Here is a 17301-nt window from a genome sequence, read left to right as displayed (position 1 = left end):
ATTATTTTAAATGACGAGAATACCCATTGGGATATTCTTCCCCCATTTGACCCCTACTTTTTTGAAATGGAAATACGTCGAATAGTGTTTATTTGAAAAATGAGTGATTGAAAAAGAAAAAAAAAATTCGATTTAAGTTCATTATTTTATAGAAGATTGTATGATTGAAAATAAAAAAGAGAAAAATAGAATATAATGAAATTTAATGTAATGAGAAGGAAAAATTTTTAATTTACGTGTAATATTATTTTTTGTCTCTTCGATCTGAGACACTGGATAGAAATTTAGCCCAACTAAACTCAAAAATTTTCATTCTTTTTTAATTACACATTCTTCATAAAATTACTATTTCAATATAATTATTATTTTTTATTTATTAATATTAATATATATATTTTTTTCAAAACCTCATTATAATGAAGCCTAACAAGAGCTTAGTAAAGTACAAATTTCATCAACACAATTGACTCGATAGAAGACTTCATATATAATTATTAATTACATCAATAATAATCTAATATTATATTAGAAGTGTTTGGATGTTTCTTATCGTATGTCTAGTATTTTATATAATCGCTTGATAATAATAACATAATTTTTTTCGTCTCCTTGAATTTTTTGAAAAAAATTTTATTTTACCATTTTGATCACCTAATTCTACAGAACAATATATTCACTACCACGTGTACCTCCCCTCAAACATCTTCCCTTATAAATGTACCTTAAATGCTTTCGTTAGAAGGAAAATACTTTTTACACATAACTATTTATATAATGATAATGTATCAAAATGTAATTGAAAATGTTATTTAATTGATTAAATTTTAACTCCATTAAATCTAATAACATCATCTATTGGTAAATCATTATGTAAATTATTATACACGTATAGCGCAACCCTATTAATGATGATATGAAGACGTATTGGGTTATAAGTAGGTGGAGGGAATGTGAGGGAACAAGAGAAAAGAACACGTGAAGTTATGAAGAGGGTGAAGAGTGATAGGTAAGAATGGTAATAGGTGCAAGCCGCTTGTCATTTGTATCATCGGCATCTTGGCTCAAGTCATAATCGCGCCGTACGGCAAAACGACCAAATCAAAAATTCTATGCGAGTTGCATGTTAACTTGCAATATCGATCTGCGAGCTATACAAATTGGCCCACTGAGAAGGCTCACAAGCTAATTTATGGCTCACCATAGGTGCTAAAGAAAAAAATTAATGGGACGAATCGAGCTCAAAAATTTTAGTCGACATGATCCATTGAAATCCCTTGTCACAAGCAACGGAAGAAGGGTGGTTGGTGAGGCCGTGGTGGCGAGTATTATTGATACAAAGATGAATTTGACAGTGTAATGTAGATTTACTATATTAGTTCTCCAAATGTTAGAGCATTTTTAAAGGACTCTTTAAAATTGACATGCTATTTATTTTAAAGAGTAAAACTTTAAAACTAGACTCCAAAAAATAAATAAATAAATTATTTTAACTTTATAAAATAGAGTGAGTTTGACTCTTTGTTTGTATTTTTATCAAAATTGCAAGGTTCAACCATCCACTACTCAAAGTTATTCATACTATATTATATATTATAGCTCAACACACACACACACACATGCATGCGCGTGCACGTAGCTTAATGCACACACACAAATGATCTTCTAAGCACCGCTGCTTAGCTTATGTTAAGCATCGATGACATGACACATTATTTAATTGATGAATAAGTTAATGGTAAGTCTCATGTATTTAATGATTCACCAGTTATATAATGAGTCATGTTACCGGTGCGTAACATAAGCTAATCACCGATACTTAGGAGATCATATATATATTATTGGGTATTAATGATATAACTAAATGGTCATTAAATGTTTGAGAATTAAGATTCGTTTAAATTTTAATTGTAAGTCAAATCAAAACGGTACGGGGATCATTCAAAGCAAGATTTGCTAGAATTAATATTTCAAAAATTACCATAAAAATGCTATAATACATTTTACTAAAATTGTCACCCAACTTAGAGGTTTATTTCATGTTGGTCACTGAACTTTCATTTTATATATATTTAATCACCCAAGTAATGTCACCAAATACATAAGTTGGATCATTAATTCTATTGGCTAGAATGCTAATTCCATAGTTTTCGGTAAAGGTTATAGAAGGAATTGTAAACTTTAAACAAAAAAAAATGTTGTATGACTACATTGAAATAAATTAAACGTGAGAGACCAACATGAAACAAAATTATTAGTTGTATGACTTGAAGAGAAATTTCCACATACATCCTACAAAATGGCTTATTATTATTATTATTATTATTATTATTATTATTATTATTATTATTATTATTATTATTATTTTCAATTAATACATCTGACTATATAATCGACCGTTGATATTTGTTTTATTTCTTGCCATCATTGCTTATCTTGCAGTTTAATTGACGTATATACTCTCATTTCTCATGTGCTCCATAAATTATAATAAAGAATAATACAATGAGTTTTATTGTTAATAAATTTGGCTTCAATTATATTATATATTTGTGTTAAAATGAATTTTCAATCTAATAAAAACTTGAATAAAAATCAATCTAGTTTAGTTTATACAAATTCAATGATCATTGTACACTGTAATGAAATAGGGTCGTGTTGCATTTGATCGCCTAAAACTCGAGTATTCAATGGAGCTAAATTCAATTTTGTTGATCATTCAAGAAAATCTTCACTAACTTGAATGCCAAAAATACCATGGGGGATTATCGTTCCTCCCACAGTTATACTCTAATGCTATTAATTGCAATCTTTCGGTGGTATCGAACAAAATGGCTAACAATATATTGAGTCCCGTTTGATACCCATTTTTGTAAGAATCGTTACAAAACCCATGCAGGAGATAGAAAGTCAAATATGATGGCTTGATGTGATGAATAATGAGCATATTTTTCATTTTTATGGACAAAGAATGGGAATCAAACGGAGGCTGACCGATGAATATTGATGGTATATTATCGATTGATTTTACTGATAAAAAAAAAAAAAAAAAATCTGGTCAAAGAACTCAAAATCATAATTAATGTACCTAAATGTAGGGTTGGTTGATATTTATTCAAGGCCAATTGTATTGAAAGCTTGTTCTTTCTAACTAACTTGAATGCTGTCTACCTTTTTGTTCCTTACAGAAAAAGCAAGAAATCGGCTTGATAATGTGTCTTCTTGGTAAAACTGAGATTTCAAGCATGATTTCATTCTTGAAAGATTGTTTTGCTACGTTTGCCCATTATATATTTTCTTCGGAATTTTTAATAAGAGAAAAAATCGTAGTCATGATCCTCAACGTTTAAGATTATTAGCCCTTGAATCATTCGCCTTTTTTCTTTATTGTTGAAAACAAAATATAAATGACTATAGTACTCGATTTCTAATGTTTAAGCATTTAGAAGATATGGTAAACATTGTACGCTTTCAGATAAAAAACTTTGATTCAATATTTTATTGTTATCCAATTATTAAAAATGATGCACATATCTGTATTTGAGAGAGTGTGTGGAAAGCAAAATTTCATATACAAGTAAAGCTACAAATGTCGAAAATTGGGCACATTTCAGGTTTTTGAGGAAGGTTTCTATCAAAATGGGCAATAAATATAATGAAAAAAAGTTAATTTTACCTATTCAAATAAACAAGGCAAATAAAATAGAAATGGTAAAAATTTAAAACAATAGAAAGAAAGGGAAAAAATAAAAAAATAATAAAAAATAAAAAATCCTCCATCTACTCTAGGTTCTTTCTCTGAAGGTCGAGGACCGTAGCTGCAATTTTCTTCATTTTCTAATCCTCGTACTTCCCAAAAATATAGGAAATTGTTATGTGAAACGTATTTCTTCACTAACTTCGTATGCGATCCATATTTATAAAAAAATAAAAGTAATCAAAGAAAGAATCTTTTATGAGAGTTTGAAAACAAACAGATAAGGTGGGAATAGAAGAACAGACAGAGTCAAAAAGAATAAAACCTGGCCAAAAGATAAAAGAATACTTCTCAAAAGCACTGACTCTGCGAGTGAACAATAGTCACAAATTGAAATCCACTTTTATTATTTTTATTTTTATTTATTTAATTTTTTTTTTTTTGGATGTTATCTAGGAGTAGGAGACAATTGACACTAAACTAAGGTACCAAACTGTTCAAAAAATATGGCGTTTTCTTTGGGAGAATGGTCCATAGTTGCATTTTAAGGGGACAACAATGATATTTTCAATAAGACAATTATCAAAATTTGTCCAACAATCGTTAGATCAAAATTTTATTAATTTTCCCCTCATAAGTGATTGAGTTAGTGGAATAGATGAACACGAAAACCTTTGGTCACATGTTCGATTATTCCTACCAATACTTTCTCTGTCGAGCATATCGCACTGAACTTGTCTAGTGCGGTTTATCTGACTAGCGTGATTTGCAGGCTATTGTGTCAGTTCGAGAGTTTATTCAGTGCGCACCCGAAGGGTAGCGACTGTGGGTTCCTCTGTAAAAAAAAATAATAATAAATAAATTATTATTATTAATTTTAAATAACATGAATTGGCAAGAATGAAATTACCAATTTTAAGTTCTTCAAATTGGAAAGCTAGTCTCATTTTTTCCCCCCAAATTAGGATGGAGATTTTAAAGAAGGTCTAGCTCATCATCCCATTTTGAAGGTAATTTAAGGAGACAGATGATATATATTATTGTCAATGGCAATTATATTTCACTCAAGGACGGAGTGAGGGGGCCTGTCCTAGGCTCCTAGTAAAAATTCTTTTTTTGCCTAGCTTAGTTTGAAATTTTAGTTCGTGCACAAGTTTGATCTTGAAATTTTAGAGTTTGTGCAAATAAAGATACTTATCACTATTAAAAATTATCCTAATATGACATTACATTAAATAATAAAATCAATAAAATATGTCTCATATTCATACATTTAATTGATCTTATCATATTATAACATATCACATTCCATATAAATGGATGATCATCTCTAATCAAGATTAATAGCATTATTCAAGTGTATTTAGGCCCTGTTTGGTACTCATTTTTTTTCAAAATGCATTTTTCTCTCTTTTATTTTCAACCACATATTCTTCATTAATATAATATTACATGTAAATAAAATTTTTTCCATATTTTTCAACCACACATTTTCCATCAATTTATTATTCCAAAATGTATTTTTACATAAAAATGACTCCTAAACACACTCTTAGTGTGAAGAATTATTGCACCATTCATTAGATTATAGGGGAAATTTTCAAATTTCGAGGGGTTAGACTATTTTCAAATTGTGATTTACGTTTTGTTTTGCATAATTTATTTAAAGTCTCAAACTTATTTTCAACCACACGCAGACTCATAATTTTTCTCCTAGTAATTAATTGGATATAGTGATTTTACATTTAGACCCAACTACATATTAAAAAATATCACGGTTTGAAAGATTTGAAGCTCTTTGCAGCTTTTGGCCTCACGCCTTAGAATCCATTGGGACAATTCCTTGAATGGCGTTAACTAAGATGGGCAATTCTGCCCTTTATCTATCATTCCTAAGTAAATGCTGCCTAAGTCAAAAAGTTTCCTTTTGCAAATTCATGCTTGCTTTAGCCATGCGATCACAAGTACACAATAAAACCTAGTTTACCACTTACATAATTTCATTATCTCATTCAAACATGTAATTATTAGTTTACTTGAAGAAGACAAAGTTATCTCAAATATCGATGTAGCTTAGCAGGCAACTAAACTCAAGGGCGGACCCAGACAACTTGGATTAGGCGTTCTGAAATAAAAATTATAGGTATCTTCTAATAATAAAAAAAAAAGCTCCAAAATCTAGAGGGTCAATTGACCCTGTAAAACCTCCTCCCAGATCCACCCCTGACTAAAATAATGCAATATTTCTACCCAGGTCTATTTTTTCATTACTCCTGTAAAAAAACAGAGTTAACTAATTTTAAGTAGAGAATCGAAAAATTTATACTCCAACTAGTTCTTGCAGAAACTGGAGCCTAAATATTCTGAATTTGGAGAATGCCATGTTGTCCGTTTACCAAGGGATTTTCGTAAATTCACCTAATTAATTAATGTTATTGACTGGAATTCATTTTTCTTTTTCAAGATAGATTTAAATTTAAGATTCCTGCTGCTAACAATAATATTATTGTTCTTTTTCATTGTACTGATGATCAAGAAGAATATGTTATCATTATTTTCTACAATATTACCTTATAAATTGGAGTAAAAAACAAATTACTCTACAATGTGACGATAGCCTTACTATCATAAATTGGTGTTTAACATCACTGAAACTAAATAACATCACTCCTATATCATATATGACGTTTATCATCCTTAATTCGATTCAGTTGATACTCAGTCTGGTCCAGCACCCAGTTCTGGATTTATGATCACTCTGAGCAGCCAAAATAATGCCTATGATTAAATGCAATGGCCGAATTTTGCATAGAAGTAATTGAGAAATCAATAGAGGAGTCATCAATGGAGGTCTCCCAAGCCTTGATGTTTGATTTGACTAAACAACAACTCCTCTAATCGTATAAAAACGTATGCATTTATTTCCTACGTTTTTATCCAGCCTCTTTAGTACTAAAAAATTGTTTCCTTCCCCTAGGTATTTAAACTGGCAGATATCATTATAAATGTCCCTTGGATGCATCAAAGAAAAATGTTAAATAATCATAATTTTTTTGGCCCCATTTTGCAAGTGTAATTGATCAACCACAGCGTTTGAACATTTAAACTGTTATAACTTGGGAGACAAATTTATTTAAATAGAATATATGAGAGGTAGTGGCACACAACTATCAATTCTGAAAATATATATCTTGATACATGGTCACAATAACTATTAGTCCCTTTCTGAAAAAGATTTTATGAGATTATAAACTTTTCACACTTTATTTTTAACCATACATTTCATTATACTTATAACTTTTATCAATTTTTGCCACACATTTTATTGTACTTATCAACTTATAATCTCAAAAAACTTAAGTCAATTAAGAGCTTATTCTAGGAGACGTAGGACACTACAAGGAGTGTAGTTTACATAGAGTGGGGACCTCTTAAAAAGTAATTGAGGGGTGAGAAGGTAGCTCAAGCTAAGATTCTATTCTTAAAGGTTGAACTCCAACCTTGAGGGCCCCCCGCTCCACCCATGAAGTATCGTGAGGGGGGTAAATCACGGGATGTGCCACAGTAAGCTAGTAAATAAGAACTTGCTCGTACACTGGTGCCGACAAATAATCTAATTTCATATCTCAGAAATCGAACTCTCACACTGCGGCTGTCAGTAAGATTGAGACTACATCACTCCCGTCCTTTGCACCACTGAGTTATGCCTTGGGGGGCAAGCTAAGATTCTATTCTTGGATATACATGGAGTGTAGAAAGGTTTATGATAATTAAATGAAGAAAAAAATGTAGTTAAGACTCCAAGCCTTTCAAAAGGTTGCAGACTTTCCACTGACATTTCATTTGTTGTAGTTGTCATCCCAAATCTATCAAAACGTTGTGGATGAAGCCCGAGTGGATTAATTCCATCCATATTTCTATTAGTTTACAGAAAAACTGAATTTGACCATTTTTTAAAATAATTTTAGAAGGGGGTAAAGAGTAATATTATATTCACCACATTATAAGATTAAAATAATTACAATAAAATACTAAAAAAAGAAAATAAAATAAAAGGAAATAAATACAATCTTCTTCTTCACCTACCCAACACCGTCTCATAGCATCCCACCCCAACACCAAAATCAAAATCATGGATGCCACCACACACTGCCCGACACCACCACCTCATCAAAACGCCCAAGCATGATTTATTTGATTAAGATTTAGAATAATGTATACAGCTGCTTCATTTGCCAAGATTCATGTGATTATTGTTCTTTATTTTTTTTTTTTTTTTTTTTTTGGTAATTTCAATTGTAACAATTAATTAGTTGTTACCCTCTTCGATGGGCATCTGTGCATTTGTTGGGCATCCACATCATATCATTTGAAATTGGAATTCAAACCATGGTTTGTGTATCATGGCTCTGTGCCTGTTTAGCTCTTTTACAATTTTGGAATCGAAGTCGATTGTCCCCAATTTCAACTAAACTATGGAGCTTGTGCTAAAGGCCTTGCTTGGAACAATTTCTTTAACAATCAAACCATGAATTTCTTTAATGACTGTAGTCCCTTGGAAAACGCCATATATTAGAGGACAACTCATCACTTCCAGCTCAGCTCATCTTGGTGCCAAATTCATAGAAGAATCTAGTTACTTTAAGCTGTTAGTTTGTTAGTTAGAATATAGTTGTAAAATCTGTCTAATTGTATTTATACAGACAAGTAAAATCTATCTAATTGTATTTATACGAACAAGTGTATTCATTTCCAATTCTGTATTTTTTTGTATGCTGAATAGAAGAGATTTCTTCTCTCTAGTTCTTCTCTCTAATATGGTATCAGAGCAAGCCTTTATACTTCTCCTCCGCCGTCTGTGATTTGATCAACAAATGGCTACAGAAAATCTGAATCAATCCGCACATGATTATATATCATCATCCAGCAGTTTCGCAGTTGATGATGGTTCAAACCCCTACTTTCTTCACCATTCGAATAATCCTGGTCTAGTGCTCATTTCACAACCTCTTACAGGAAACAATTATTCTTCATGGAGCTGAGCTATGGTAATTGCATTATCTGTGAAGAATAAGTTAGGCTTTATAGATGGATCCATTTCGCCCCCTGAAAATTCTAGTGATATGCTTAATGCATGGATCCGCAACAATAACATGGTAATTTCATGGATTCTCAATTTGGTGTCAAAGGAAATATCAGCAAGCGTGATATATTCTGAGTCAGCTCATGATATTTGGATCGATCTCAAGGAGAGATATCCACAGAAAAACGGTCGACGCAAGGCGTGAGCTGATGAATCTAACACAATGCCAATTATTTGTTAGTGCCTATTTCACCAAGCTGAAAACTATTTGGGAAGAGCTTAGCAACTATAGGCCTTTATGTTCGCGTGGCAAATGTGTATGTGGTGGAAATAAAAAGCTCGTAGAACATTACCAAATGGAGTATGTTATGTCATTCTTGATGGGATTACATGAGTCCTTTGCTCAAATAAGAGGTCGACTGCTGCTAATGGATCCAATTCCACCAATTAATAAGGTTTTTGCTCTTGTTGCACAAAAGAAGAATCAAAGGAAATTGAATGCTAATGTTGATATTTCCAACATTAATGAGTCAATGGCCTTTCATGTTAAAAATGAGCCCAGGAAGTCGACTGCAGGACAACAAATGAACAAGTTTAAGAAGACGGAGAGACCTAGGTGCACATACTGTGGATACACCGGTCACGTTGTTGATAAATGTTACAAACTTCATGGCTTTCCTCCTGGATATAAACCTAAGGAAAGGGCTGGAAGATCAAGTAATCAAGCCAACTGTGTTGTGGCGGGTTTGATTTCAGATTTAGACCAAACACAACATAAGGTTGGGGATTTCATGCAAACATTGAATGCTGCTCAATATCAACATTTACTAAGCATATTGAATGATCATCTCACTGCTGCAAAGTTTGAAACACAAGAAGAAGCTGTTCCCGATCAAATTACAGGTACTTGTCTTTCTATTTCATTCAAACCAATGTTGAATTCACCCAGAATTTGGGTAATTGATTCTGGAGCTACAAGCCATATTTACTCAAGCCTTTATGCCTTTAACACAATGAGACCTGTCCAGAATGCATCAGTGACTCTCCCCAATAATGTAAAAATTCCTATCCAATACATTGCAAACATGAAATTGTCACTTGAATTTGTTCTTGAAGATGTACTGTTTGTGCCTCAGTTCAAATTCAACCTTATATCAGTAAGCTCTTTGACAAGAAAGTCCTCATTGAGCATTACATTCCTTACTGATACGTGTGTTATTCAGGTTTTGCCAACAATGAAGATGATTGGCAAGGGTGAAAGGGCTGAAGATCTTTATATCATTGATACCGGTTGCTTTAATTCAATGCACAATAATGTTGTTAGTTTTGATTTTTCATGTAATTCTGTACGATCATCAGGCAATATAAATAGCCATATTTGGCATCATAGACTTGGGCATTTATCTTTTAAGAAACTAGACATGATGAAAGATTTGTTAAAGTTCGATGTGAGGAAGAAAGATTTCCATATTCCATGTCATGTATGCCCTTTGGCCAAACAAAGAAGACTTTCATTCGTCTCTAATAATCATCTGTCTCATGCTGCCTTTGATTTAATTCACTGCGATGTTTGGGGCCCTTGCAATGTGGCTACACATGCTGGTTACAAATATTTCTTGACATTGGTAGATGATTGCACGAGGTTCACATGGGTTTATCTGATGAGATAGAAATCTGATGCTATTTTCATCATTCCTAGGTTCTTCTCCCTTATAGAAACTTAATTCAATAAGGTGATAAAATGTTTCAGATCTGATAATGCTAAGGAGTTGATGTTCTCAGATTTTTTTACTACCAAAGGTGTAATTCATTAGTACTCCTGTGTTGAAAGACCAGAACAGAACTCTATGGTTGAAAGGAAACATCAACATCTCCTCAATGTTACTCGAGCATTATTCTTTCAGTCTAGAATCCCTATCCAATTTTGGGGAGAATGCATTCTTACAGCCACTTACATCATAAATAGGACACCAGCTCCAATCTTGTAAAACAAAACTCCATTTGTATGTATGTACAAAACTCCTGTGGATTACAATCATCTTCGAACATTTGGGAGTCTTTGCTTTGCCTCTACTCTGTTGTCTCATAGAACAAAATTCCATCCAAGGGCCAAGGCATGTGTATTTGTTGGATATCCTCCAGCTATTAAAGGATACAAACTATATGACATCACTTCTAAATCATTTTTCATTTCCAGAGATGTTGTTTTTCATGAACACATCTTTCCTTTTCAATCAATCCCATCATCCACAGACATTATCGACCCTTTCTCAGATGTTGTGTTACCAAATGTACTTCAAGACTTACCGTTGGCTCATCCCTGTATAAATGTCTCCTCTGCCAATAATTCCCATGATATTCTTCCCGCTCATCACTTCAATATTGACCATAATTTAGATCAATCCCACTCACCAATTCACCATAATTCAGATCAATCCCACGTACCAATTCCTAGAAGAAGCAGTAGGCCACGTAATGCTCCTTCCCATCTTCATGATTTTCATTGCAATCTTTTAGCCAAAAATCCCTCCACTCAAAGTAATTCTTTGTATCCTTTATGTAAGTTCCTGTCTTACAAAGCCTTTTCACACTCACATGACTCCCTTCTTTTCAACATATCCTCTACTTTTGAGCCTCAGTATTATCACCAAGCAATAAAGTAAGATAACTGGAAGAATGCTATGGCTAAAGAGTTGACAGCTATGAAACCAACCATACTTGGTCAATTATGGCCTCACCTAAGGACAAACATTCTATAGGATGCCGGTGGGTTTACAAGGTCAAGTTTAAATCAGATGGAAGCATAGATCGATATAAAGCCCGGTTAGTAGCAAAAGGCTACACACAACAAGAAGGCTTGGATTTCAATGAAACATTTTCTCCAGCTGCGAAGTTGGTAACTGTCAAGGCTCTTCTTGCTGTTGCAGCAGTTAAATAATGGCATCTTTTTCAATTGGATGTCAACAATGCATTCCTTAATGGTGATTTGTTTGAGGAAATATACATGGACTTACCTTTGGGCCACCCTAAACAGTCCACAGTTCATGTTCAGGGAGAGAAATTAGCATGTAAACTTCATAAGTCAATCTATGGCCTAAAACAAGCTTCTAGGCAATGGTTTTCGAAATTCTCTCAAGCACTTCTACTGCACGATTTTCAGCAATCAAAATCAGATTACTCCCTATTCACGAAGGGTTCTGGTGCATCATTTGTTGCTTTATTGGTTTATGTTGATGACATAATAATTACTGGATTGGATACTAAGATGATTGATTCATTGAAAACTTTCTTGCACAGCCAATTCAAATTGAAGGACCTTGGTAAGCTAAAATACTTTCTTGGCTTAGAAATAGCTAAGTCGCAAAAGGTATTTTTCTCCCCCAGAGGCATTATACTTTGCAACTACTTGAAGACACCGGCTTCTTGGCATGCAAACCAGCATTGTTACCAATGGATCCTAATGCAAAACTCAATTCCTTTGAAGGAGAGCTACTGGAAGATGCATCCCTATATCGCCGACTGGTTGGCCGCCTATTGTACTTAACTATTTCTCGTCCGGACATAACCTTTGCTGTCCACAAGTTAAGCCAATATGTCTCGCAGCCAACCTCATTTAGATGCTGTACGTCATCTCTTAAGAGACCTCAAATCTACTACAGGTCAAGGATTGATGTTTGATGCATTATCCTCTTTCCAGATTAGAGCCTTCACTGATGTTGACTGGGGATTATGTGTTGATTCAAGAAAATCAGTTACTGGTTTTTGTTTGTTTCTTGGGGATTCTTTAATCTCTTGGAAATCTAAGAAGCAAACTACTGTATCTAGATCTTCAGCAGAGGCGGAATATCATGCTTTAGCGTCAACAACTTGTGAAATTATTTGGGTTCATCAGCTCCTCCTTGACTTGTAGGTCCCGATTTCACTTCCAGCTCTGGTTTACTGTGACAATCAAACTGCCATCCACATCGTCACTAACCCAATTTTTCATGAAAGGACAAAGCATATAGAGATCGACTGTCGTTTCATTCGCGATAAAGTTACCAATGGTGTCATCAAACTGTTACCAATCCATACTTAGCATCAATTGGCTGATATGTTCACCAAACCGCTATCGTCTTCTCAGTTATTCCCACTCTTATCCAAGATGGCTATTCTTAATCTACATAGTCCATCTTGAGGGGGAGTATTATAGGACAGCTCATCACTTCCAGCTCAGCTCATCTTGGCGCCAAATTCATAGAAGAATCTTGTTAGTTTAAGCTGTTAGTTTGTTAGTTAGAATACAACTGTAAAATCTGTCTAATTGTATTTATACGGACAAGTAAAATCTGTCTAATTGTATTTATACAGACTAGTGTATTCATTTCCAATTCTGTATTTTTTTGTATGAAGAATAAAAGAGATTTCTTCTCTCTAGTTCTTCTCTCTAATACCATATCCCAATGTTAAAAAGATGCGCCCTCTCTTGTTTTCAAATATGTGATGAAGCCTTCGTTGGAGGATAAACTCATCCATGATTTATTTAATATGGTGAGCCGGTTGTGGCGGTTTGAGGGTGGTGGTGTTGGTGGACGATTATGCAGTGGACCAGTGGTGTTTATTATTATTATTATTATTATTATTATTATTATTATTATTATTATTATTATTTCTAATTTTGTCATTTTGCCCTTTGAGGATTAGCTTTTAGCTCCCTTTAATAGAGGCATAGGTCTTGATGGATGCAGCAGTGATGGTGATGACAGTGATTGTGGAGTGGTGGTCGAATTTGGGTAAGGTGGTGGTGACGGTGGATTTCTGGTTTTGGGTTGGAATTGGGGGTGAGGATGAGGGTGAGGGTGAGGGAGAAGAGGATATTTTTTTCATTTTTATTTTATTTTTTTGATTTAAGTTTTTTACTTATTTATGTGAAAAAATACAAAGTTATGGTTTTGTCCTTTTATAATTGATTAAAATGTTATCAAAGTCGCAATTTTTTTTGTCAACTAATAGAAATATAGATAGAAATATTTTTTTATCAAAGGACTTCATTGAACGATTTGAAAAGTTTGAAGTGACGACTACAACAAATAAATGTTAAGGGAAAGTCTATAATTTTTTGTAAGGTTTAGGGTCTTAGCTGCAACTATCCCTTAAATCAATCACATAATTTACTTTTTCAATGTGCGTTTTATTTATATGAACATCATATTTATTGTTTTATCATGCCTTGACGTACTTAACATTTTTTACGAGACTGAACTCAAAATCTTTTGTCCACTTTAATATCTTTGTTAAATAATTTTATGTCATAAAAATTGTTGATACGAGTCAACTTATATATTAGAGTACAAAAAAAAAAAAGAAAAAAAAAAAAGAAAAACCTAAACCATCTCTGCATTTATTTCTTATTTCCAGAAACGTACGAATGTTGTTAAATTAGAAATTATCTACTAAGCATCATTGCTTAGCATAATATAAGCAAAAATGGCATGACATATTAACAAATTTGTGAATAACTTTATAATTGTTTCCGTGAATTAAACTTTATTTGTTTAATTAGTGTGTTATGTCATTGTTATTTGGTATAAGTTAAGCAACAATACTTAGAATATTATATCTCGAATGTTGGAAAATATTAATATCTCATTCTCATTTTTGTCATAAATTATTATAAGGATTTTGACAAGATATTATTAAAAGACAACCTTGGAGGCATGGAGTCAATATAAATGCATGTTAGGAGTTGGGGTTTCAATGTAATTTAAATTTAAACCCATCTTGGGTAACTAATGCATTAACACTTCGTTTTTATTTATTTTTTTATTATTTTATTATTTTTATTTTTTTAAGACCTCCAATTTATTGTATAAGAAAAACAGTGGACATCAAATTAAATTTGGTTTAATGCCTCAAATTCATTTTATACTTCAACTTCTTTTGTTTTATTGTCTAGCTCCATTCTAGGGCGATAAATGATAATTTCTTTATATTCTCGTCATTCATCAATATGTTACACTTTTAGAGTTTGATTTTTATTTATTTATATATCTTTTTTAGATTCAAAGGACGACTATTCTTAAATAAGTTGACTGTAACTACTAATATATCAATATATAATAGTTCAAAACAATAGTTGATAACACCCACAACATAATTTAACCTCTTTCTCTTCACTATCTATAAATGACAAATTTTGTATCATTATGTCATAGAAATCAATTTTTATTTCATTTAAAAAGATAACATTCTTATAAACAAGGTCACTGTCTTGATATGACAACATTCTATTCAAACAATATCTTTTTCATCGACTCTATATTATTGTTTTCCAAATTTATCTTTGTCGTCTAACCTGATAGCATTGTGATCCAAGAAGCTCATTGTCATTTTATCTAATTGTGTTTTATATTAACGATGACTCTGCTAGTTGACGACCCAATAATATCTCATCCCGATGTATAAATATCATTTTGCATTTCTATCGAGTACTTAGAGCCCGTTAGGATAATTATTTATTAGTTTTGACCATAGTCACTTCATTAATGTGGATCATTCTTTATTCAGATCGCAAGGATTTCGTATTATAATAAAAGATACAGGCACCAACAAATGTTTCCCTTTGTAAAGTTAATCAAATTCATTGATAACATACCATGTGATTGTTACTCATAGTCAACACATTTATAATGCAACCAGTTTAAATCATTACTGATTTTCTTAGTGGAAGATTCAAAATTCCTTTAATGCAACCAATTCTTTATCACTTAGTATATGACCATACTTTTCTATATATGCAATGATTGAAAGAATTAGCGATTTAAAATTTTGTAAGGCAGTTCACACCAAATTTGGTTATTAGATCATTAATTCAATACTAGATCGCAATTGCTCTTTGTGCATAAAATCCGTATCGATGGTAAACAAATTACACGTACCGAATGAACTAGAAACACCACTATACTAGGGTTAGTAGCTAGACCATCCGTTGGTTGATAGTGAAAAACTTGATTTGTCGAGGTTTTTTCTTAAAAGAGAAGAATTTGTTCCTACTACATTAGTTTTCTCGAAGTTCCCCAAGATGTCACTATAGTAAAAGGATGAAAAAATAAAGAGAAAATCATTTCCAACACTAGCTTATCTATATTAGAAATCCTCAAATTTTTACTTGGGATTGATAATTTCTTTTTCTTTTTTTTTTTCCTCAACTTCCCTAAAGACTACCACCACAACAATCCAGTAATAATTAAACTACTTGTACACTCTGTATACATTAACTTTGACACTCTGAGATGTGTCAAAATATGTGCCATTGATTGTTTAAAGTATAGTTAAGATCAATGTATAAAAAGCGATCACCTCACAACAATATCAAATTTGATGTCAATTTGATATAACTGTAGCAAAACCGATCCAATAAATCTGTTAAAAACGAGAGGAATCTATGTAGTTTAGTTTTTAAAATAATTCAAATAAAAAACATAAGGCTAAAAAAATTAGTTTATATAAAAAACAAATCGTCAAAAAGCCAAAAATTAGATTGACATTAATCTGCAAATGAGGTCCCAATTACATAATTTGATTTTGGGCCCTTAAAGATTTGAAAAATGTATGGCCACTTTTCGGATTATTATGTTTTCATGTACTCATTATTTTGTGCTGGTTTTGAAATCCCAGACATAAAATTAACAATTATCCTATTTGGACATCACTTTTTTCACATCAATTTTCACACTCCTCTCACAAAGATGGGGTCCACGATTATTTTAATCGTGGACCCCACCCACTTGCATATGTATGTGCTGTGAAAATTGATGTGAAAAAAAGTGTACAAGTAGAATTGTCCTAAAATTAAACACGCAACCACCTATCTGGCACAAGCAAAATATCCCCTGTTCACTATGAGTAGGAGATTAGTCATGTCGTAATTGTAATCCTTAAGTTATTAAGACGTAGGGTTCCATTTTAAGATAGCAATCTTATTAAAAAGAGCAATTCAAATTTTTATAAGTTGGTCTATATTTTCATTTTTATTTAATGTGAAATTTAATTCTTAACATGCCTCCCAAGATGATAGCTCGTCAGATCAAATTAATCTTGCAATCTGTTTGATTATTTATTTATTTATTTATTTTTGAATATTAATCAGATTGAATTGCTCTTTGGAGCTAAATGAGCTCGGATATCATATTAAATTGATCTATATTTTAATCTTTGCTCAACGTGGAAGTTATCCTTTTAACATAAGTTAGTTTTCATTGTATATTTTCTTAATTCGTCCCTTTTTTTTTAACATAGTTACGTGTCTGGCAGGAATATTTGACCACAAATTTCTTTTCTGATCCACCTTCTTCACATTGATATGAATTATTCATATAACCTCCTCTCCATAATATCACATTGCGAATTCTATATACACTTATCTGTTACTCCGGAAAGAAAATTGAAGATTGCATACAATGTCTCGAGAATGTTAGAAAATGAATTGATAAAGGTGGCAATATTTGTTAAAAAATTGCTAAAGAAAGAAAGTAGAGTAGTATAA

At 32.3% G+C, this 17301-nt stretch overlaps 1 protein-coding gene across 1 annotated transcript; it reads left to right on the top strand.

Moving 5' to 3' along the window:
* Window positions 1-8739: 8739 nt before the first annotated feature.
* Window positions 8740-10591, top strand: LOC111390234. The gene is made up of 3 exons (XM_023015242.1): window positions 8740-8912; window positions 9019-10419; window positions 10528-10591. Exons 1-3 carry the CDS (start codon window positions 8740-8742, stop codon window positions 10589-10591), a joined length of 1638 nt encoding a protein of 545 aa, XP_022871010.1.
* The last annotated feature ends 6710 nt before the right edge of the window (window positions 10592-17301 follow it).

The sequence above is a fragment of the Olea europaea genome, unplaced genomic scaffold (assembly GCF_002742605.1).
Source record: "Olea europaea var. sylvestris unplaced genomic scaffold, O_europaea_v1 scaffold662, whole genome shotgun sequence".
NCBI lineage: Eukaryota > Viridiplantae > Streptophyta > Magnoliopsida > Lamiales > Oleaceae > Olea > Olea europaea.
The sequence above is the reverse complement of the archived record's forward strand: the minus strand, read 5'-3'. Positions and strand labels throughout refer to the sequence as shown.